The sequence below is a fragment of the Abramis brama genome (genome assembly GCF_963993115.1).
Source record: "Abramis brama genome assembly, chromosome: 4".
In the NCBI taxonomy this organism is placed as follows: Eukaryota; Metazoa; Chordata; class Actinopteri; order Cypriniformes; family Leuciscidae; genus Abramis; species Abramis brama.
Genome location: NC_139966.1, coordinates 31,614,553 through 31,640,899, shown reverse-complemented (window position 1 = coordinate 31,640,899; position 26,347 = coordinate 31,614,553). Strand labels below are relative to the sequence as shown.

At 35.3% G+C, this 26,347-nt stretch overlaps 1 protein-coding gene across 1 annotated transcript; it reads right to left on the bottom strand.

Annotated features, from left to right (window-relative positions):
* Positions 1 to 12,978: 12,978 nt before the first annotated feature.
* LOC311081422 (uncharacterized protein) lies at positions 12,979 to 14,025 on the bottom strand (the record flags this gene model as incomplete). The annotated part of the gene is made up of 5 exons (XM_084111959.1): positions 13,955 to 14,025; positions 13,565 to 13,614; positions 13,413 to 13,490; positions 13,273 to 13,314; positions 12,979 to 13,203 (listed from the first exon to the last, which is right to left on the bottom strand). Exons 1-5 carry the CDS (start codon positions 14,016 to 14,018, stop codon positions 12,979 to 12,981), a joined length of 459 nt encoding a protein of 152 aa, XP_083968085.1. The 5' UTR covers positions 14,019 to 14,025.
* Between the last annotated feature and the right edge of the window lie 12,322 nt (positions 14,026 to 26,347).

Genomic DNA, 26,347 nt, shown 5'->3' with positions numbered 1-26,347 from the left:
ACCTTATGTAATAAACTTAAGTCTACTGAAATAAACAATGTTAATTAAATTCCACAAGTAAATCCACCATATATTTTTAAGTTTCCAGCAGAATTTTGATTAAACATTACACGGTCAAAACATATGCCTGAATTGTTCGCAATATATCCATAACATACATTTAGAAAGGATAGATAGGATGGAATTTTCTTTTTGTGCCAACTTTAAGTTAACTTTTACCAAAGATTAAAATGTTAAAGTTCAGTCCCTGAAGCGTTTATTAAATTGTCTCTATAGTGAGATTAAAAACAATGTACCGTTTGTATATAACCCTACACGTTGACTTTTAAACAGTAGTCTAAATTCTGAAAAACACATTACGTCTGTAAGATTTGAGGTGTGAAAATTGGATCACGGTTAAACAAAAACAAAATAAACATAGCAAGAAACACTGAGATAATGTCGAGTAACAGAAAAACAGAGGCAAAAACTCGATACATTACAATATCATTCTACAAATAGTGGTTTTGCTGTAACACAATGGTCCTTTAAATACATGTTGGCGTTATGTAACACATATATGGATATAATACACAGCATTGGAAGTTATTAAATCAAGCAAATTCATAATACTGTCGTATATGAACAAATAGAAGACGAGAAGACCTCGAGTTCACTAACATTACATAGGAAACAGATATCCAGGGAAAAGTGTAAAGAAAACACTACACAAACATTACAATCACACCCGGCATTACAACAAGAATGGTGATGTTAAGAATGAAACCGTGGTAAACAGTTTAAAACAGTCTGTTTTAGAAAAATGAGAACAAAATCAAAGAAGCATAAAACTCAATCTCCATACTGCTACAACTAATTGCTGTTTTAGTTTTTTTTGCTTCATAGTCAAAACTTTGGTAATAGCAAACTAATGTGACAGTGACATTCTGTAGATTATCTCTTCATTAGCATTTGGTAACAATTGAGCTGTGAGCTGATGCTAATCAGTATTTATAATCGTGAAAAATTAAGATATGTTAAACAATTTTGGTATGCTGCTGATGTGGGACAAAGACTGTTTTTCTTAAAGAAACACACACTGTGAAGACAAACATGACAAATTGTCTATCTGTGACACCTTGACACTTTAATGCATAACTTACTTGATGGCTTTGTTTTAAGTGTAACAGTCGTATATGTGACAGAAAAACCATCAGGCCTCACTTTTCACATTGGGCCTGTTATGTGTCCTGTGACCGCTTCGTAGACAGACCTAAAAGAATATCACAGTTTAAATTTTAAAATTTATATAATTTTCTTATGCTGTATTTGTTCATTAATCCTATATGAACATGTTTGACAGTGCTCAAAGTGTAGTCTTCGTCTAAAAACTGTGAAAGAAACAAGATGTAAACAGTGTCATCCGCTAGTGGGGAAAAATATATAAATCACATTATTCCTCAAATGTGATTGCCTCACAATAATGTGGTACAGGCACTCTAACAAATCTGAAAACTGATCCATTTACATATTGTAAATGTTTACGACAACTATGGGAGGATCTGGGTGTGTTTTGTTTATGACAACTTAATAAAACATATAACCTTTGCATAAATTACTACTTATTGGATGTTAAACCCACAGGGGTATTATTTGATTGTCAAAAGAAAAATCATCTGTATTTTAAACACTGCTTTTCTTAAAACATTGTGTCAGATGTATTTGGTAGCATTATGCACTTGTTTCATCGTGTGTTAACTCTATATTTATCCGATTGAAATTTGTAGAAATTAGATAAGTAGGCTACATTTATAACACAAAAATAACCAGTTAATGGCTTTGTGTCAGAACACAACAGGTATGAAGCTACAGCATGATTGTTTTTTACTGTTTTATTCTAACTTTAAAGCTAGATTATTCTTTGAAAAGTGTAATACAAAACATACAGTCTTTGTTTTGGGGGGGATATTTGGAAAACTACCTTACACACGCTGTGTTTTCACCGAATGACGTGAGCCGTTGACCATCCTCTTAATGATGTCATTGTGTGAGGAACTGTGTGGAGTATTGCAACAGCTATTTCTTAAAAACATTGCGTCAGGCATATTTATCATATTTTATTTATATTTTATACTTGCTAGGATATTAATTGACATTGAAACAGTGTAGACGTTAGAAAAGTACATTTTATAAAATAAAAAGTACCAATTAATGACATTGTGTCATAACACAACAAAAAGTGTAATACAAATTGTATACACTATCTGATTTTGGTAGGGAACACTGGAAACTAGTGTCTTTTAGCTTAATCTTTGGTTTTAAGGGAAATTAAATATTCTCGGGATCCCCACTGAACCCTGAAGTAATGACTTCTGAAGACCTTAAGACGAGCACAATTAAATATCCACTCAAGACAACTTTACTTATGCTACGTCATGGACCACAGAGGCTTATGTGTGCTGATTTTCTAAAGATACACTGTAATAATTACAAAAACTCAAAATAATGACTTGGTTGAGTAGGGCCAACTTAAATTGTACTGTACAAATTAGTTCAATCAAATTAACTTTTATGAGTATTAAGAACTTTCTTTTCTTTTGAGTTCACAAAACTTACACATTTTAATTATGTTGAACTGTTTAATTGATTTGAGTTCTATGAACTTGTTTCTTTTTATTTGACAAACTTAAATTGAACTGAAACTGGGCTGGGATCTCTACTCCCCCGCATGCTTTGCCATGACACTTAAAGGGGGAGAGTAAATGCTAAAATTGTTTTGTACCAGATTAATGTTAAGTGGGTGATTTAGTAATGTTTAATGTTTTGTTTTGCTATAGTTTAGAAAAGTTTCTGGGCTGCATAGTTTTCATTTAGGATACTTTTTCATACACGCACACATATACAAATACATACATAACGTTACATACGCACTCCACGGATACATCTGGTATGTGTCGGTGGACAAAATACTGTTTGAATATCTTTGGATAAATAAGATTTAAGACGACTAAGCACAGTTTTTGCTTTAAAATTGTAATGTTTTCAACAGATGCTGTTGTGTAAAATAATAGCTTGGGTAAAATTTATGCAAAATCATTTCTGGGTCATTTTATGGCATTGTCCATTTTCTGTCCCTAGCCTTTACAGAAATATCGCACTTGAAAAATACTTTAGGGTTACAATTTCGCACATTTTAAAATAAAACAATATGTTATTTGAACAATTATGTCGTCTTGAGCCTTCTATGTGGCAATATTTGATTTTTAATATTTGAAAGTAGTGGTCCCCTGGAGTTGTGTCACTGGTGTTACCGTTAAACAAAAATCTAATGTTTTTTAAAATAAAAATCATACTGATGACATCACTCAACTTCCTTCTTCCAAATTCATGAATATCTATGAAGAGAGGCCCATGGCCTCTTTTCAGGTATCAAAATCTTCTCATTTATCTCATGGTTTCATATGAAGCTTTAGTTGAACTCACTGGTATGACCTGCTTTACTGTTAGGGAGTTGTAAAAAATAATAAAAATAAACTAGAATACTTATGGCATAAACAACTTCATTTAGTTAGTATACCATGATTGACAAGATGTGGTATCTTTCATGAAAACTGTTACTCTGGTTGCTGTCACTGGTGTCTCTTTTCTTATGGGAGAACCCCAGTGACACCAGTGACTCCCATTTATAGATAAACTTCTATTGAAGCTATTCATTTAGATTGTATGCCAAATGTAACAATTTAGTCTCATCTACTTAATTATGGTTGAAGAATAATGATCTTTGGTCGTATGTGGGTCATTGGTGATTCATTGTGTCATTGGTGTCACTGTCGTTTTCTGTCACGTTAAGTAAAATGTCACATGATAATAATTTTACATCCAATTAATTCTGATACACTCAAAGTTAAGATTTAAAGGATTGCATCATTACTAGATTTTAACAGGTTTTTCAGATATTTTCATGGATATAGCAAATACATGTTAGCGCAGATGAACTATCATCATTCAAGCATACTTTTAACATACCTGATTAAAATAAATAAAACATAATCTCCTTATTTGTTGCACTACTAATATGTTCTGTAAGTCTGACTGCATGTGCTGAAAAATAGAAATAATATTTCATAAAACCTTTAATATTGCGTCAAAATGGTAGGCCTACATGCAGTCTTTAAATAAATGCACAAAATATAAAAATCATTAAGCTGTCATTTTTGCGTATTCATAAAGTCAAAGGGTGTTCTATAATGTGTTCTAAGTTTAAATGTTAGAAAAAGAAATCTGATCTTCAAAAGGTGTCAGAATTGAGGTGTCATTTTGGGTTTTATCTTTCTTTCACGCGTTCTCCTAGAACAACAGGTTAGGGGACAGCACCCCCAGGAAGGAAGGATGATTTAGCTTATCATAAAAATCCCATAAGAGTAGGCTATATAAAATGTAAATTCCTGGCTCTTTTGTTTTGACCCCTGACTTTTCCTGAAGACACTGGTATACATCTAATTATACTGATATTACAGCCTGGTCCCTGTGAAGTGTCAGAATGGGCACATTTTGGGGTCTCCCTTCCTGACAGGAATGCTCAGATCAGGAGATTTTATGATAGGAGACTGTGGCATCTTTGATTGTAAAACACCAGGTGTCCGGCCTATCTTTTAATTGCTTGATGTTTTCTGAAACAAACTGCATATGCTAATATAGCAACTACGCAGAGAAGAAGGGGAGGGCCTGTGCCCCTGCCATGATGAAAACAATCCTCATTTACAATTTAGCAAACGGAGAGCAAACATCTCTTCTGCTTAAGGATTCTAAATTTAAGGATCTATGATTTTATCCAGAGACAATAAGACCTCCTAATTTCACCGATGGTAAGTTCACTTCAACACTTGTTTAAAACTACCTTTAAAATACTTTAATAATTTAACATCTTATTTCAAACAAAACAAACTATTATACACTATTTTATGTTTTATCTATGTAAGGTAGTGTTTCGCTGTGTATTAGATTAAAATATTTATACTTGATAATATTACATTTAAAATAATATGAACTTTATTCACTATTTATGTTTTTTCTATGTAAGGCAGTCTTTCGCTGTGTATTAGATTAAAATATTTATACTTGATAATTTAACATTTCAAATAATATGATATAATATTCACTAAAGTGCTTATACTTGATAATTTAACATTTCAAATAATATGATCTATTATTCACTATTTATGTTTTATCTATGTAAGGCAGTCTTTCGCTGTATATTAGATTCAAATATTTATATTTGATCATTTAAAATATAAAATAATATGTACTAATATTCACTATTTTATGTTTTATCTATGTAAGTCAGTGTTTTGTGTATTAGATTAAAATACTTATACTTGATAATTTAACATTTAAAATAATATGAAATATTATTCACTATTTTATGTTTTATTATGTAAGTCAGTGTTTTGTTGTGTATTAGATTAAAATATTTATACTTGATAATATAACATTTAAAATAATATGAACTTTATTCACTATTTATGTTTTATCTATGTAAGGCTGTCTTTCGCTGTGTATTAGCTTAAAATATTTATACTTAATAATTTAAAATGTAAAATAACATGAACTAATATTCACTATTTTATGTTTTATCTAAGTCAGTGTTTTGTTGTGTATTAGATTCAAATACTTATACTTGATAATTTAACATTTAAAATAATATGAAATATTATTCCCTATTTTATGTTTTATATATGTAAGGTCAGTGTTTTGTTGTGTATTAGATTCAAATACTTATACTTTAAAATTTTACATTTAAAATAATATGCAATATTGTTCACTATTTTTGTTTTATCTATGCAAGTCAGTGTTTTGTTGTGTATTAGATTAAAATACTTACACTTTATAATTTAACATTTCAAATAATATGAACTAATATTCACTATTAAAATACTTATACTTGATAATTTAACATTTCAAATATATTATTCACTATTTTATGTTTTATCTATGTAAGGCAGTCTTTCGCTGTATATTAGATTAAAATATTTATACTTGATCATTTAAAATTCAAAATAATATGAACTATTATTCACTATTTTATGTTTTATCTATTTAAGTCAGTGTTTTGTTGTGTATTAGATTAAAATATTTATACTTGATCATTTAACATCTTGTTTCATATAATCAACATGGTTTTACTTATGGATGTGACTGTGTAATCTGAAAACAATTCACTCTGACATATTTTCTTCTGCTCCTTAAATTCCACGATCGGCTATTTATACACTCCTGAGAGACTATCAGACAGACATTTGCATTCTTAACTCATATAATGTGGTGTTTAAAAGGTTAAAACTTACTTTTAAATGCATATACTTAAATAAATGTCATCTTATTTTATTTTATGTGTTTGTCAATGCTATTTCTTAAACCCGTTTTCATTCTCGCCCCACAGACATTATGGACGCGGCCATGAAATCTGAAAAACAAATCCATGACAGATTTCGTCATGTTCATAATTTCGTCATTCTGTGGACATTATCCCCCAATAAGAAAAAAACATCCCTGCAAAAAAACATTCACTTCCATTTCACCAATCTGTGGACTTAATTATTAATTCCACCAATAATAAAAAAAAAACATCCCCTGAAAAAACATTCACATGTCACACCAAGCATTACTGCAGTCATAAAACACACAGCCATAAACCCCTCCCCACCAGATCCACACATGGGTCAAATTTCACATACCACCTGTTGGTCATAAAACCCCCATATAAGGACTTCCTGTCATAAACAATGTCATGAAGGGTCATAAATCAAGGGTCATAAATCATTTTTGACACATAGTCCCCCATATAGACTACTCACAACCTTTCCGTTTGTTGAAATACATTTTATCATTTCTGCTTGTTTTCTTGTTTTTTCCAAATCATAAAAAATGTTGTACTCCTTTCTCCTTCTACTGTATTTTTTGCTTTACTTCTTATTTTAGCTCCCATGCATTTTGCCTCCTCTATTTTTTTCAGTTTCTCTTCTAATATCACTATTTTATTTGCATCCATCCTTCCTTCTGACACTTTTTTCATTTCTTCTTCCCATTCCTTATTTAATAATCTTTCTTCTTTATTCTTTGCATTTTCTTTGAATATTCAATAGATAACTTTTTAATATCTATTTTTAAATTATCCCACCACACACTTTTTGCTTCTTCATATAGGACATTATTAATGCTATTTATTATGCAATTTCCTACATCCATTTTATAAATGTCATTTTTTAAAAGTTCCGTATTAAAAACCCACACCCCTGGTCCTCTCTCCACACCTCTATAATCAATAATTACATTTAAAAAATCGTGATCACTTCCACTAAAGATTTTGTAAAATACTTTTGTAATAAAACTCTCTAACTGTCTGTTACATAATACCAAATCAATTCTACTTTGTTTTAAAACATTGTTAACCATTTGTCTTCTTGAATATTCTCTTTTTACTCTGTTTCTCTCCCTCCATAAATCTATAAATCTATGTTTTTCCATAACTTTCTTTAATTCTTTTCTCCCAACATCTGCTCTATATACCATATAATCCTCCACATCAATTATTTCTAAAACAGTATTAAAATCACCAATTAGAATCACATTGTTATAATTCTCTATTAAAACATCCATTTCTTTAAAAAAAGTAGCTCATTCTATATCTTCATTCGGTGCATGAATATTACATATTGTTATTTCTTCTTCTTTACCTTCTACCTTTACCACCAATGTCCTTCCTATATTATCCGTGAATATAACTGTTGCTTTTTGTGTTGTACCCCTTCTTATTAAAATTGCTACTCCTTTTTTCTTATTAGGATCATTATTGTAAAAAAAGTCTCCATCCCATATTTTCTTCAAACCATAAATTTTTTCATCATTCCATCCTGTCTCTTGTATACATATTATGTCATTTTTCTTTGTCAAGTGATTAATATTTTCAAATTTAGTCATAGTTGACAATCCCCTTGAATTAATTGAAACTATACTCAATTGACTCAAAAAATAAATGTAACATAAAAACAAACAAAAAACCACATCACTTTTGTTCAGTCTCTCTCCCCTCTTCCTCTCTTAAACCAGTCATTTCAGCTTTTTTTTTCTTTTTTTCTTTAGATTCTCTTCTTATTCTTTGTTTTTCCATCACCTTCTCAATATTAATTTTTGCTGGTGTTTTCAATCTACTTCCCCCACTCAAACTGTTTTTCTTCACACTTTCTTTCCCATCAAAAGTTTTTTCTTTTGCGTCTCTTACCTCCTCTTGGTTTGTACTGTCCTTTACTCCATCGTCATCTTCTTCTTTGTTTTCCATCTCTTTATTCCACCCATCTTCAATTTCACTCAATGTTGCACCTTCCGTCTCTTTAATTTGTCCATCATTAACAGCAGTTTGTTGTATCTCAGTCTCTGCCGTATGCACTTCCATTTCCTTATCTCCGTTGTCCTCTCTCCTCATGCAGTCCTCCTTTTCTTGTTGACATAAATCCTCCGAAATTCCATTCACCTCCTCGATGTCATCTTTCCTTCCACAACTGCTTGTCTCCTCCATTTGCTCCTGCACCTCTGTCTCCATTTCTGTATTTTCCTCCTCTTCAGATTCACACATGCACCTCATCCATGTCTTTTCACAGCTTTGGCACCGCGGGGCTTGACAGTCCCGCGCAAAATGCCCCTGTTCCAGACAATCTCTACAGGTGTATTTAGGACAGTCTTTTTTTTCATGATCTGTGCTTGCACATATTCTGCATGTCTTAAGTTGGTCATCATGAATTACTCTGAAGTATTTCGGTCCTTCCTCCGTGTCAAACTTCACATTGTATGGCAAAGTCACAATGTCCTGTGGGAATTTTACTCTTAAAAACCTCGTTCCATCAGCAACAGTTGTTCCCGGATGATATCTTCTTCTTAATGGAAAAATTGGACTTACTCCCCAGTCCACCAACTTCTGAATAATTTCATCATCTTTAATATAGTTGGGCAAAAGCAAAAAAGAGACCATTCTTTCAATTTCACATAATTTTTTGATCTTACAAAATTGTCCATCAATCAGTAGTCCATCCTTTAGCTTGTCACAGTCCGTCTGATTTTCCATTGTTAGTTCATAGTCAAAATGACTTTTTTTCCTCAGTCCAAACAGTTTTCCAACTCCAGTCTTCTCTTCCACAGTGTTTATTATCATCATCACAGTTATTTTCTCTGGATCATTAACAGTCATCGTTAGCGTTGCCTCTTTTTTGTAGTCTCTCTGATATTTCGATCGGCTTTTTATCTCTTTCATTGTCTCATTTCTTTGATCTTCTGCTCATCTTCCATCCATATTGTGTCTTAATTGTTTACCTTGATTTTTTTGTAGCTCTTCTGTTCCTCTATTTCTTGCATCTATTCCATTCTTTATTCCCCTCTTGGCAACCATTGCCCATGTTTCGTTGTCATCTTTGTCTTTTCCATTGTCCTTTTCTTGATTCCTTTCAGTATAATCATTATCCTCAATCTCTTGGTCTAATATCCGTTCCTGTTCCATAGCCGTAGTATCAGTCATTTTGAAAAGATAAAACCTCTGAGGTTTAAACAAAACAAAAAATAAATAAAAATATAAACTTTAAGCACGTATCAAATTAAATCACAATAAAGAAACACAAAAATATAGGAGAGCCTTTCTCTCCCAAACTGCCACCTCACACTTTTTGGATCGTACCAACTTCGGGCGTTCTCAAAGTGGTATGGCCGTAAGCGAAATCTGCTGCCAAAAACGGGCTATTTAAAAGGTTAGAACATTAGTGAAGTAAACTAAAAAGCTTACAGCACCTGGTATTCCCAGGCGGTCTCCCATCCAAGTACTAACCAGGACCGACTCTGCTTAGCTTCCGAGATCAGACGAGATCGGGCGTTCTCAAAGTGGTATGGCCGTAAGTGAAATCTGCTGCCAAAAACGGGCTTTTTGAAGAAATTCATAGATTTTTTCAGACTTTCTGAAGAAATTCTGCTGTCAAGACTGAGCTTTTGAAGAAACTCAGAGACTATTTCAGGCTTTTTGAACAAACTCTTAGACTCTTTTTTTATTTTATTTTTTATTTTAAAAAACAAAAATGCTTACAGCACCTGGTATTCCCAGGCGGTCCCCCATCCAAGTACTAACCAGGCCCGACTCACATGAACTATTCGCTTTTTCGTTACGCATCCGGTGTGAAAGGGCCTTTAGATTTAAAATTTAAAAAGATACATTTCCTCAGAGGATAAGGGGCTATTTGGCCGGTTGCTTTTAACAGCAACAAGTAAGGCAAGGCAAGGCAAGGCAAGGCAAGTTTATTTATATAGCACATTTCATACACAATGGAAATTCAAAGTGCTTTACACATAAGAAATTAAAATAATAAAAAGAAATAAGAATAATTAAAAATAGTTTAGAAAAATAAAATAAAATACAGTACAGTACAAACAGTCGGACGAACAGCGGCACAGTGCTCATTCAGTAAATGCATAGCTAAACAGATGTGTTTTGAGTTTGGATTTGATTGTGACTACTGTAGGAGCACGTCTGATCTCCTCTGGAAGCTGGTTCCAGCTGTGGCTGGCATAATAACATACACACAATGCATAGACAGGGCGCCAGAATCCAGGGGCTCGTTCTTCGTACGTCGCTAACTCAGTTAGCTGGATTTGATTGTTGACGATTTGGCTTGATCTTGGATTGTTTGGTTCTTCGACGCTCATCCTGGGGGGTATTGCACAAAAGCAAGATAAGGGATTAAGCTGGGATTTTCCAGTTATCCTGGCTGAATTTAGCCCTGACTCGGTTGCATGAAGGGAGGCTAAATTAATCTACATTAAGTTACTATGGAGATTTACACTTTGCAGCTAGCCTGCTCCGGAGAAGGCTAACAACCAGGCTAAGATTAATCCTAGTGATTTATCGGCTAGTTCCTCCCTAAATCCTACTAGATATTAATGTGTTTTGGTCATTTCATGGTCCTGCATTAAAAAAAATATGATTATTTAAAAAAAGTCATTCATCTAATTATGCGTACTGTTATTTTAGTTATTATTGAAAACTGCTGTTCATTTCACTGTCAGAGGTTTGATGAATATATATATTATTCGAGATTTAAAGCGTTTATTGTCATACACAGTGAGGAAAGCAGATTTTCCTGAGCAATTATTACTTTGCTGTCCACAATGAATGCCAACACAGTGCAAAAGAACTATACTATACAATATGAGAAATAGAATATAGACTATGTATATCTATATATGCAAGTATAGAGAAGAAATGTACTGTTGAATGATAAAAAAATATCAATATATTATATTTTATTGCAGTTGATGAGATAATAAGAAATGGCTCATGAAGTTGCAAATGTGGTTTCAATTAAGTCCGTAACGAGGTCAATATGTAGTATATATAGACTAAAGATTTGTGTGTTTACCATTCACAATGGCTTGCCCTTTGTTGAATGATGTAGTTGATGAGGAAGTTTTAATACTCAGACGAGCATTCAGGCATGAAAGAGTCTTCCGAGATAGGGCAGACCCATTGGCCTTTTCAGACGAATATCTGACTGAGAGGTACAGATTCTCAAGTGATGGCATCAGATATTTGTGTAGGCTGCTGGGTCCAAACATACAGCACAGGACAGCACGGAGCCATGCTCTCACTGTCCCACAGATGGTCTGCGTAGCACTGCGATTCTTTGCAAGTGGCATGTTTCTGTATTCTGTCGGTGATGCAGAAAACCTCAATAAAGCCACTATTTGTCGCACAATAAGAAATGTAAGTCTGGCATTGAAATCTCTTGTGCACATATTTATCACCTTCCCTGGCCACAGAAGATTCATCCACATCAAGGAGGAGTTCTACAAGATTGCAGGTAACACGAATAATAACAGATTACTACAAAATGTTACATTAGCACAGTCACAGTATGACACTCATTATTTTGTGTTACAGCTTTTCCTAATGTAATTGGTACAGTGGATTGCACCCATATTCGTATCCAACGCCCCTCAGGGGCACATGAGGGAGATTATGTGAACAGGAAATCCTTCCACAGTGTCAATGTTCAGGTAAGAATGAGTTATGGTTACTGTCAGCTACATAATAATTCTGTGTATTAAATGACCTTAATAGGCTATATATTTTTACAGATGATCTGTGATGCTGACTGCCTTATCACAAATTTAGAGGCAAAGTGGCCTGGCTCAGTCCATGACTCCAGAATCTTTCGGGCCAGTAGAATTTACCAGAGACTCTCTCTAGGTAAGCCACCCCATTTTTTTAAGCACCTTGAACATCAAGAGTACAGTACTTGTAAGAATTATGTTTTGTATTCACAGGTGAGTTCTCTGGTGTGCTGCTGGGGGACAAAGGTTATGCCTGTGAGACATTTCTGATGACTCCCCTTACAGACCCCCAAACCCCAGCACAGCAAGCTTACAACCATGCCCATGCCAAAACCAGGGCTCGAATTGAAATGACCTTTGGCCTCCTGAAATCACGATTTCAGTGCCTGCACCACCTGAGGGTCTCCCCAGACAGAGCATGCGACGTGACTGTTGCCTGCACAGTGCTGCACAATATTGCCAGCCTAAGAAAAGAAAGGGCTCCCAGAGTTGCTTTGGATGTTGATTGGGACAATGCTGCCATATTTCCAGATAACAGAAATGGTAGACTTGTTAGAGAACAATACATTGCAAATTATTTCAGTTAATTTAGTTTTGATTTAGCCCATCCCTTAATAAAGGATAATGTAGGCTATATAACTTTTTCATGTGTACATGCATTTTATTTGGCATCAGTAGCACACACTGTGGTTATCTTCCCAAATTCTAGTTCCACTTCACTGGATCAATAACTATAAAGTGTACTTGACATTCATAAAAAAATTTACAAGACCACAATGGTTTTGGAATATTTTTCTTTTATTATTTTGCTGTTATCACTTGTCAGCTTGGAGCTTTGGAGAGAAGAAATTATGATGATTAATACATTGTGTTACAGTCATGGTTACAGTATGAACTGAAGTCACTTACTTCTCTTTCTAGTTTCTGGATTTCCAGTTCTAGTTTCCTCAGTGTCTTGCGTTTAATTTGCATCTCAAGGTCCATGTCCTGCAGCTTTCTTTTACTCACATCAATCTTGACTTCTGTCAGCTCGATCTGTCTCTTAAGATGCGTTGTGTAGAGATTTCTGACAGTTTGTGAATTCTGTGAACACCTTTTAGTTAGCATAGCAGAATTTTTGCATAATGTAAATTTACTTTAGGTGATACTCACTATGTTACCAGGCTGCTTATCAGGCTGCCCAATGTCAGGATCCTTTAACAAATGATATTTTCTATTAGTACCACTTCCCTGACTTCTTATCTATTATAAACTTAAAAAATGTGTCTATTTCCACAAAATTGACATGATACCTCGAGCCTTCTGGAGTCCAGCGACACGGTCTCATCATCGGCAGAAGTGCACTCCACTGCTGTAGATGTGGCTTCCCTCTGCCATATTCATTACTTGTATTGATATTTTTGACAGAACATGCAAAGCCTATGATTTAATAAAGAATACTCACCGGCGAATCATAGTCTGGTGGCTCCAAAAGTGTAAGGGTGTTACCAGCCACTGCAAGGTATAAGGCAAAGTCACACAGTCCACATAACAAAATATAAATGGATTTCAATATTTTCCATGTGCAGTAGTATGGCAATAATGTACATTGTATGAAGAGGCCAGTATCCCTTGCTGGGCCAGAGTCAGTGGCTGTCCCTCCCTGGATCCCTTCAATCACTGGCTTCCCTTTATTTAAGTCCAGGGCCAGCTCCTCTGCTGGGGTGAAGTCTTGTGTTGGAGGGCCACCCCCCGTACCAGATATATGACTTTTTTTTTTTATTGCTAAAATCAGCACAGATAATAAAATGTCAGCAAACATGTCACCTATGTTCTCAGCAAACAAGTCACTTACCAGCCTGCAAAATATTCTTGTATTTAATCTTGACTTGCTGCCAAGTCCTTTTTTGGCCAGACATGTTTGTTCTTTAAGAGGAATAGATAGATACAAATGATAAAATAGATTAGATGGATAAAAATAGAGCAAATGATCTGATTATAGATTACATCAAATCAATTAGAAACAAAACCTACATACAAATAGATAGTAAATAGTAATAGTAAAAAGATTAAACAGATTAGAGACATAAAAGAAACTAAATATATCAAATAGATGCACATAGTGGGTAAGTGTTTGCAATTATTCTTCATGTTAAATGCATGTCCACTGGACACATTTAAGGCAAAGTATACAATTATTTTTGAAAATGACAAGTAACTGAAAATGAATTGTAAATACAAGTAAAATTAATTGTAATTATGCAGGGCCGTGCACAGGGGGGTGGCCCGGTGGCTAGAGCCACTGCCCTTCTGCCCTCATCAGCTGAGGTGCCCCTCTCGCCCCCCTCCCTAACCCTCCAGAAGATTCCCATAAAAACGTTATGTTATCGCCCCGGCCGCTAAAGATCCACTGATTCCGCTAATCCGCTCCGTGTTTTCCTGCTCGCTCCGCAGCGTCACTCGTAGACAAGCATGTGCCCGCTCTCCGACGACAGTTTCAGAATAGAATTTCGTCCCATTCACAGGTCGATTACAAATTACAATCCACATTACAGACAGTAGTCGATCCACAAAATTAGTATTTTGGTAATATGTTTTTGTATTTCTGTCGCAAAATGTTTTGCTCCTGGTCTTCAAATAGTACTAACAAGTTACAACTCGTGCAACATCCATGTTCTTGGAAGAAAAGCAAATGTGTTTTGTGCCGTTAGCCACCTTGTAACCTACTATACTAAAGTACTATTCATTTAGATTAGAACACATTTAGATAATATATAGTATATTACCTTTTTATTATGTATAATGTTAATATGGTCTCATTAAAATATTATAAATATGATGTAGGCCTATGTTATAGATAGATACTATATCAACTAAGGCAACTGATTATAATGGGAAATATATTTACAGGAGTTAAAGTGTGAAAAACTGTCTGCTAAATATTCTATACATAATGATTTACCCTCTGGCTTTCTAGAACTTTGATTCAATTTTTGCAATGTTGAATAGGCTTTGTCTTTGCTCTTTCTCACTCTGTTCTTCTAATTTTGTGAAGGCATTGTTTTTTTGTCGACAAAATCTGCAAACAACAGAAAATGTTATTTATTTATTCGTAATTTATTTATTAGTGTTATTTATATTAGATTAGATCAGGTTAAATCATTTGATTGAACAAGAATTCTAATTTTCACTAGCCTACTCCCAGTGTATGATTGCAGAACAATGTTTGAAAATTTATGGAGCAACAGATTTTGTGTGAAAATAAATCAGAAAGGTGGTTTGTTTAAAAATCGTATTAATGTATGAGGTGGCAAGGAGGTACACACGGGGTAAAACCAGCATGGTAAGACAAAAAATTAATTAAGCTAAATTAATATGCTTTTAATAATGTCTAAGTTGATACTTGTTCAAACCAATCACTTTAGTAAAGTTTATAACAATTTTGGAGTTATTTTGATAAATTAAATAATAAATGTTTGTTCAATAAATATAGGCTATCTGTCATAATTTTCATTTTAAAAATACAGAAACAGGATTCTTGAGATCTTTGTATTTAAATTGCTACATAAGTCTAAAACATTAATATATATATATATAAAATAGTAGATTAAATTAGCACAGAATCAACTTTGATCAAGTCAATGATCAGCCAAATTTCCAAGTCCATCATCAAAAGCGTTTATGAAAAAAAGTGCTGAGCAGAATTTGTGCCATTGAGTGGTATAAAAGAGAATTAAGTCAAATGCGCATTTTACCCCGGTGTGACTTTATAACTGTTGTAACCTGTATATCATTTCAATTTATACTTTAAGTGCATAATATTAAATTAAATGTCTATACTACTTCCATAGGATGAGGCAGCTCAGAGAGTGAGAGCCCACTGAGCATCAGACAGTTAAACTGGCATTGACATTGAATTATTTAATTGGAAGAGTAATTATAACAACATAACTTGATTTTGCACTAAATCCTAATTGTAATCTTATTGCCCATATAAAAGAGTTGTTTTTAATTTTCTGTATTAAGATGATACTGCCTCATTCAAACTCCTTATAGTGCCCCCTTTTTTGGTTTAAGCCACTGCCCCTCAAAATGTCTGTGCACGGCCCTGTAATTATGAGGGTTTCAGTGGAGCACTGGTTATTTGGACTACTTACGCATTCAATCGGTCCGCTATTGTTTGCCAAGCATTCTCTCTTTGCTTTATTACAGCAGCTGTATTGCCTTTTTTACAAATTATATGTTTCACTTCTTCATATGTTTCCATAAGAAGCTGTTGCTCATTAGGCGAAAAGTATGCCGCACGGGTTTTGTCCATTTTTGCATCGGTGATTCTGTGATCGATTTCGCGATCTTTTTAAGAATGCCGTGAACGCGCATTTATCCAAACTATATACACCTGGCTTGACATATCCGCGCGTTCTCATCCTGGCTCAGCAAACGTGCAACGGATTAAGCCAGGATGCACTGATTAAACTAGGTCAAGCCGCGACTGTTCTGTTATCCTGGCTTTCTTAATTCTACTTTTGTGCAATACCCCTCTGGACTTGCTGTCATAGCAACAGGTGCGCAAGCTTAAACCTGCTCGGGAGCAGGCTTATTTCATGTAAACAGGATTAGATCGCGGCGGCTTCATATGCGGAGCTGATGGAAGTCCAGCGCAGCGCGATAGTGCACTTTCTGAGATATATATTTTTTCTCGTGACTCGTGAGATTGTCGTTTACATTATTAATTTGTTGGAAACGCACATTTATTTTCGACTTGTCGGAGTCGGGCTTTAACTACAGCATAAACTGTACCCTAAGATTATTTGCGAGTGCCTCAATTTCCTTTACACTATTGGAGATGCGGAGAACTTGATGGAAAGTGCTGTCTGTCGTGTCATTCAGAGTTAACCTGGCGCTTTTAGGTTTAAAAAACAGTTTTAGGTTTTTTTTGTGGCATTTCCAAGCCACTGAAGACCCAATGTTGTAAAGCAGTTTTTTTTAAAAAGCAGTTTTTTATGCTATAATAATTTTTTCTATGAGGATCATGCAATCATGACCATGCTGATTACAGTAGCCTATATGCCACTCAGGCTTAAAGGGATATACTCCACTTTAAAAATCTGTCATCATATAGCCTACTCACCCTCATGTTGTTTCAAACCTGTATGAATTTCTTTCCTCTGCTGAACAGGAAGGAAGATATTTAGAAGAATATCAGTAACCAGACAGTTTCTGGTTTCATTGACTTCCATAGTAGGAAAAAATATATACTATGGAAGTCAATGAGACCAGAAACTGTCTGGTTACTGATATTATTCTAAATATCTTCCTTTCTGTTCAGCAGAAGAAAGAAATTCATAAAGGATTGAAACAACATGAGGGTGAGTATATGATGACAGAATTTTCATTTTAAAGTGGAGGCTGCCATCAAGGCCTCAATGAAGGGGATTATGTGAACAGAAAGGGGGTTCACAATGTAAATGTGCAGCCCAGTTACTATTGTGATTCTTAATATTCCAGATTATATCAAATAAAAAAAGGCATTTGACTAAAATCTTTCATATCACAATTGTGAAAGAAAAATGGCCAGGATCTGTGCATGACTTAAGCATTTTCAGAGATTCACATTTATGCACATTATTTGAAAGTGGTAAGGAAAGTTCCACAATTAAATATCAAGCTCACTGTATTACTGTACATACACTTATGCTGATCCTAACAGAACTGCATTTGTTCATAGGTGATTATGACATGTTCCTGACTGCAGACAGGTGTTTTATGACCCCATTCCCTGACCCAAACCAGTTACAATGCAGCTCTAGCCAGGACAAGGGCACACAATGAAATGAACTTTGGCTAAAGGGAGGATTTCAGTGTCTGAAGAAGTCTGAGGGTTGCACACCTGACAGGGCCTGTGACATTGTTGCATGTGCCATATTAAAAAAACACTTTTCATTAAATGTTTAATAAAAGACACATATGCTTAGTTCCTTGAGTTTTATTTCAATTGTTCTTTGTAAAGAAAAGCCAGTGGTCAAGTGCCTGCACCAAGAGATATTAGACACATGCCTCATGCAACAAATAAAAAGGAAAAGTTGGCTATACACTGCCCACCTGTAGGCCTATGTCTCCTCTGTGTGTGCAGACTCTTCTGTAGGCCTTTCTGTAGATGTGGAATCCTGCAACTTATATTGCAGCCATAAAGCATACAAGTATAAATTAAGTAAAGTTATGTATGCACTTGCAGGTAGGCTAGTTCCTCCATATGACAGTTATCGTAGAGGGTTTACCACTTTCTTGGGAACAGATACAAGTGTTGGTGTATTTTGTAAAAGTGCACAAAAGAGGAAAACACAATGTCATTACAATGAACTACACTCGGGAAAAATGTGATCAATAACTCATGGCAAAATATTTTTACATAAACATAAGTTTATCAGTTTTCACTTTCACAAGTCAAAGCAATTCATCATTACTCAAGATTTAACAGTTGAAATGACTGTACGGCCTTAATTTAATGCAGCAAAAATTATTTTACAGTGTAAGACTAAGATCTTTTCTTTTTTTCTCAGCCTTTTTCTTGGTTGCTTTTAGAACACCATTTATTTAACAGTGCCTTTTATAAAAGAGACTATAATATAACTAAAAATTACCATAATGTAGAATATTTTTGTACTTCACTTTTATTTGCTCCCATGTTCTAGTGTGGTGACTGACATTACAATGAACAAAGTAATTATGCAATTATTAAAATACAAAAATATAGGTGATATTAAGTAATAAAAACATCTATGGCCACTTCTAACGGATTTAAATTGTCTGCTACTTTTTGCCAGCCCTCTCTCCTGGCTTTTGCAGACTTTGAGGTGTTCCCTGGCGTTTTGATTAAAGGAGAAGTTCACTTTCAAAAAAACTTTTGCTGATAATTTACTCACCCCCATGTCATCCAAGATGTCCATGTCTTTCTTTCTTCAGTCGCAAAGAAATTAAGGTTTTTGATGAAAACATTCCAGGATTTCCCCCCATGTAATGGATTCTATTGGGACCCAAACGGTAGAAGGTCCAAATGACAGTTTAAGTGCAGCTTCAAAGGGCTTTAAACGATACCAGACGATGAATAAGGGTCTTATCTAGCGAAACGATCGGTCATTTCCAAAATAAATAAAAAAGTTTAAGTTTTATAAGCACAAACGCTCGCCTTGCTCTGTTCTGTGATGCGCGTTCGTGACGTCACGTAATACGCAATTACGTTGAAAAGGTCACGCTTGACGTGTTTACAAATGTGCAGAAGGAGGACCATATACACATTTTCAAATGTATTTGTGTCAGTTTATCGTTTAAAATGCCCATTTCGTGTGCGTATCCTGGGTGTTTTAATATTAAAAAGCCAAAAAGAACATTTTCTTCAGGACAGAAATTTTTCAAGCGTGACCTTTTCAACGTAATTGCGTATTACGTGACGTCACGAACGCGCATCACAGAACAGAGCAAGGCGAACATTTGTGCTTATAAAACTTAAACTTTTTTATTTATTTTGGAAATGACCGATCGTTTCGCTAGATAAGACCCTTATTCATCATCTGGTATCGTTTAAAGCCCTTTGAAGCTGCACTTAAACTGTCATTTGGACCTTCTACCGTTTGGGTCCCAATAGAATCCATTACATGGGGGGAAATCCTGGAATGTTTTCATCAAAAACCTTAATTTCTTTGCGACTGAAGAAAGAAAGACATGGACATCTTGGATGACATGGGGGTGAGTAAATTATCAGCAAAAGTTTTTTTGAAAGTGAACTTCTCCTTTAAACATTAAAATTCCGAATAAACTTCGACTATATTAGTTCTTGCTCTGCTGAGGAGAAAAACTGAGCGCGCTCTTTGGCCACGCTGAGCAGCCAATAGCAGCGTTGCTGATCAATGTTTCTACTATCGATACATATCCCCTTTTAACCAGCGCATGAACGCGCAGTTATCTCAGAGAACTCAATCCAGCTATACTAATCATAAACAACAGGTGAGTTCGAAGAACCCAATTAGCCGGATCATGCTTAGCACGATGATATCATCTTGGATGTGCCATTTGATCTCGGATGTAATAAGCAACGTACGAAGAACGAGCCCCAGTTCTCTTTCGCGCTTGAACTAACAATAACAATAACAATCCCAAAATGTCAGTTTTGTCGATTATCCTCATAAGAGCAGACTTAAATGATTTATATAAAGTGTAAAATGAACAAAGAGTTGTGAGAGAATGAGGCATAGACAATATATAAACGGTGAGATCCGCGTGTCTGTCTGCTCTTAAAGGGACAGCAGCAGCCAATAAAGCTTCCTGTCAGTAAAGTTTAAGAACAAAGGGAACAGAGAAAATGACTCACTGCTCTTGACTAAATAACTTTTGTAGCTTTAATAAGGATTAACTATTTAATTTATAGTTTATGCAGTGCAGACTGCATATAACTTTGATAACTTTATTAAATTTCTGTATATTTCCTAACTGTTAAGACAGGAAGGGCACGAGTAAATATGACATTTATTATGGGTTTATGTTAGCATTGTTTTAAGTTCACTTAAATTAAAAACTGTTATATTTTTGAAGCCTAATAAATGTGGAAAAAAAAAATCAGTAGCTGTATTAATATCAGTAATACTGGCCTTCATTCATAAAAAGATGCCATTAAACAAGTGTTTAAAATATACTGTTTTTATGTTGTTTCTACATTCATTTGATTAACTGTGAAATTATTACATTATAAAATATATTAAAAACATACAAAAACATTTCTTTTTTTATTGCGATTAATTGCGATTAATCACAGAAAAAATGTGTGATTAATCTAGTTAAAGTTTTTAATCGATTGACAGCACTAATATATATATATATATATATATATATATATATATCATTAACTGTCTCTTTTTCTGTAGTTTCTCAAATGAGACTAATCGTGATTAATTATCGCGATTAAAATTTTGAGCAAAATAATCGTGATTATCAGTTTAACCATTATCGTGCAGCCCTATGTTAAAAAACAGAAAATAGAAATTGTCTTTTACCAGGTGCATATAATTTTGTCTACCAAAGGGGGGCCCTGCAGAAAAAGCTTGGGAACCACTGGGTTAAAGACTCGACTCGGATTCAGCTAAGGTGGATTCGAACCCAACACTACCTAAGAGCCTAAGAAGTGTAATCCTGAGTTTAATTTGATTAAAGAAAACTGCATCCAAATAGATCCAGTTATATTATTTCTTCAACTCTTGCATGACAGTGCAGCAGAGTGAATGACACTTGAGTCTACTGTATGTGTGATGCATAAAGGCAAATTTCTGCTGCTTGCAAACGGACTCTTTTGAGGAGAAAACTGGTTGTGAGCGATTCATTTGTCCCTCTGATTGGGCTTTACTTTCTGAACAAGTACAGACCCAAGATCGAATTGCTTTCACATTCACATGAATCGCACCACAGTATCAGTGCAACCAGACCATCTCTTATACAGGTACCCTCGGTTTCGGTACCACGGTGCACTCCCCGGTCTACATGACAGCTTCCACTAATTTTCATGTGAACTGTTTCAAACTAAACTGTGAAAGCACCTTTGATCTCAAATCTTTAATGTGAAAGCAACTAGACCTTAGAACTATATCGACCTATGTTCTGTTTTCTAATATGCACCTTGCAGATTGAAAGCCCCCTGAGGGATATTTTGTTTCTCAGTAAATGGAAATACAAGTTTACTGTGTAGAAGAGTTTCTGTACTGTTTTGAATCCTGTGGTTACCATTGTGCTAAAACTTGTCTTGTGCATAGGCTGTGGGAAGCAGCATGAGAGTTGTGGTGTGACTTTTGTTGCTCAGTGAGTAATAACGAGACTAATGTCAGTAGTGACAGTCTTTTCTTGTTTGTTCATTCTATTCTGGGGGGGGGGGGGGTATAGATATATACATAGATATATACATAGATGTCATCCAAATGATCAGACGGCGCGGGCGGGTATAGATATATACATAGATGTCGCCTTGGCTACGGTTTTGTTCCAATGAACTGCAGTAGCGAAGGCGACATCTAGTGTATACATCTATACCCGCCCGCGGGCGGGTATAGATATATACACTAGACGTCGCTTGGCTACGGTTTCGTTCCAATGAACTGCAGTAGCCAAGGCGACATCTATGTATATATCTATACCCGCCCGCGCCGTCTGATCATTTGGACGTGTGCTGTTTTCAAGAGATAACAACGATATAAATACTGTTCGTTTTCTCACACAAACCGCTCGTTTCGTGTCTTAGGCCATCAATGTGTACTTATGATGGGGAATTGTTTCATTTGGACGATGGGGAATTGTTTTAATTTGGACTCTGTGCTTGTGTTTTGAGACAGTGACCATCGACCTGCATTATATGACTGACAGACAAGAACGGTTTGACCTAAAAATATCAAAATTGAAACTACTGCGGAAACAAAGACACCTACATCTTGGATGCCCTTGAGGTAAGCTAAAACATATCAAAAATTAATTTCAAAGTGAACTATCCCTTTAATGCTTTAGTCTCACATGTCTATTGATATATTTTTAATATCATAAATTTAAGGCAATTCTTAGGGTTGTTTGTTTGTTATTGTTGTGTTTGTTTGTGTTTTCTTTATTTTTTATATTGTTTGAATATATTTTGCAACTATTTAGTAACTTTATATATATGTTTAACAGGTTTATTTTTTCATTCTATCTTTTTGCATTTGTAATATTTTTTTTCTACCCCTTACCAGATCTTGTATCAATTAAGTAACATAAGATTTGATAAAAAAAGGGGCAGGTCTCCTCTCTCTCTCTCTCTCTCTCAAGTTTTTATGTTGAAAGGAATAGCTACTGTTCTCTGCTTTTCAACAAATCATTTGCACACACATTTCTGTCATTTTTCTATCTGAAGCTATAGTTGCCTGCAACATTTAAAGCTCCGGTCTCTGTGTTTACTGCAAAAGCTCACACGAGCAAAAAGCTCGCACGTGTACCAGCTGCTTTGACGCGATTATCAGTTTAACTGACTCGTAACATGTGCAATATCCCACGACGGGAGCATGTCTATGTTCCCACAGCCCTATGTTCCCACAGCCTTATGTTCCCACTGCCCTAACCCTAACCCTAACCCTAACATACCTAAACCTACCCCTCACAGGAGGGAGACTTGTCTGGGATGTAACTGGGCTATCCCTGTACCAGCACAAGCACTAAAACCTACCCTTCATAGGGGACATAGTTAAATGAGAGAACATAGGGCTGTGGGAACATAGGGCTGTGTGAACATAGGGCCTAATTTTCAAAATTTTCAGTAAAAAAAAATTCTTAGAAATGTGAACATAGGGCCGTGGGAACATAGGGCTGTGGGATCATAGGGCTGACCCCCTCACGACCTACCGAGTGTCCGAACTCGCACCGTGTACGCCCGCCTTTAGTAGATTAACGTTGGAGGATTTGAACTTGAATAACGGCGTGTACTGACATCTTTGCGCGGTTAAAACATTCCTTTTGATGTTCATTCACGTTTATTTGATGCTATAAATTAACTATAAGGAAGAGATGATCGGTTCATGCGCCGCTTTAAGAGGCTCTACTGCGATCTGTCAGACACATTAAGGAGCCACAAAACGGTATTTATTTGTTTAAATTTCGTTAAAAAATGACCACATTTGAAAGTTGAGACTTTGTTTCATATTAAAAGTAACCTGCTCTATCCTGTCTGTCAGTGCGTTGTCAGTGTCCTCTCTGCTCCGCGATATATGTTTCACTGCATGAGAACATGGTGTGTGGCGTGAGAGCGGAAATTGAAAATCTCAACAATTTTGTGAATGGCTGTTATGTGGTGTGGGGCCAGGGTGGGCCAAGCTTCTGATTGGGTGGAGCCGGGCCTGCATTGTGGAATAAAAAGTTGGACTCACTTGTAAAGTCGGTTAGATTTGGTCTCAGCTGGGGTATTGCAATACAGATTTCTTACCAGGAAAAGGAATTTACTATCCTAAATGTATATACACCTTATGAATGCCATCAAAATGAAGATGAGTATTTAAATAGATTAGCCTTTATTCATTCTGTGATTGAAAGTAATTCTACTTCTAGTGTATATGTCATTGGGGATATGAATGCAGACATTTCAGACAGAAATTCATTGTTTTTTAAACACATTGTTCAATTCTGTCAAGATACTAAACTTATATTGTCAAGTGAAGTGTTTTTACCTGTAGATAGCTATACTTATGTTAGTGAGGCTTGGAACACAACATCCTGGTTAGATCACTGTATCAGTACAGCTGATGCACATGTCTCTTTGAAGGGAATGAGTATTTTATATGACACAGTAACAACTGATCATATAATTATTTCTATGTTGATAAATGCAGAGTATCTTAAAGCGACTACAAAAAATGAAAAGAATGTCAATACTGTAAAAGTAGATTGGTCAGAACTAACAAAGGAGGACCTTTTAGCTTATTATGTTGGTACAGATAGATCCTTGAGTAATATTTATTTACCCAAGGATGCAATAATGTGTAACGATGTTAACTGTAAAGATGTAAATCATGGGATGGATATCTGCTCTATGTAAAATGATATGGTAAATGGTTTGTATGATTGCAGTAAACCATATTTTTAACATAAGAGTAAGGTAAATAAACCTGGTTGGAGCGAGTATGTGGCAGAGTACCATGCTGAAGCCCGGGAAGCCACCAAATTATGGGTTATGGCAGGCAGACACAGACAAGGGCCGGAGCTTGAGTATAAGAAACTTGCTAATGCTAGATATAAGTATGCTATTCGCTTTATTTGTAAAAATGAGCAAACCCTGAGGGCTGATTCTATGGCTATGAAGTTATTAAATAATAATATTGCTGATTTTTGGAAAGAAGTGAGAACTTCTAATAATTGCAGGATATCTCTTCCATGTACTCTAGATGGAGTTTCTGGAGCAGATAATATTGCGGAGTTGTGGAGACAGCATTATTGTGATCTTTTTAATTGTGTGCAAAATGAATTATATAATGTTGACTACATTGAAGGTAATGATACAATAATGATTATGACACATGAGTTGTACCAAGCTATAAGCAAATTGGCTGATAACAAAGCAAGTGGTTTAGATCGTATCTCTGCTGAACATCTTAAATATGGAAGTAAGAGGTTAGCTCTCCTTTTAGCTCTTTGTTTTTCTGGTTTTGTGATTCATGGTGTTTTACCAGATTTAATGTTGTCTGTTTTGTTAGTACCAGATATTAAGGACAAAGCTGGTATGGTGGGTAGTTTAGATAATTACAGGCCCATAGCGGTAGCCAGTATTTTGTCTAAAGTTATAGAGAAGATTGTGCTGGATAGGATAAATGTGTTTACTAATGTACAAATTTATCTGCCAACTTAATGATTCTAAAAATGAGATTAGATCAAATATAAGGTTTAGCACTACACAATATCAATCTAAATTGTGGAAACACTGGTACTCTTGTATTTTTGTAATGCATTGATGTTGTTTTTTTATTTTTTTTATTGTTGTTGTGTTATATGTTGGGTGTGTTTTAAAAATTGGACCCTGAGTCTGTAATAAAGTTTGATTGAATAAGATCGATGGAAATTCATTTAAACAAATAATGTTTTGTTGAGCCAACTTACAGTTTTTCTCAATTGCTAAAACACTAAAACCCATTGGCTGAACAAAGTTCTCAGTTGCCTGAACTCATTTAGCTAATTGTGCAGTCTGTTGTCAATACCTTAAACCATTTCACATGGTAAAACACAATTTGCAGATCTCACTTAGACTTTTCAACAAAACTCTAAGCAAATTCTCATTCTCAAAACACATTCTGCACTCTAATGCACATGTCATCCATACTGGTAAACACAAGTGGCAACAATCAAATACAAATAGAGAACACACGTCATTGATTGAACACAACCACTCAAAACTGATTTAACCTGTTTCAAATGATGTGACACAACCAATATAAGCCAGTTCAGAGAGAAAACAGGTTGTTGAAGGTGGGAAGGAGAAAGTCTGAGAATGGATAGAAGAAACAATGTGAGAGGACGAGGACGAGTGCGTATGCGAGGTGGGCGATGAGGAGGAGGAGGAGGAGGAGGAGGGCAAGAAAGAGGAAGAGGGGGAGGTGAGGAAGAGGGGGAGGTGAGGAAGAGGGGGAGGGGAGGAAGAGGGGGAGGAGGGCAAGAAAGGAGGAGGGACAATATTGCTTGTGATGTCGACGAAGTGCTCTGGCCTGGG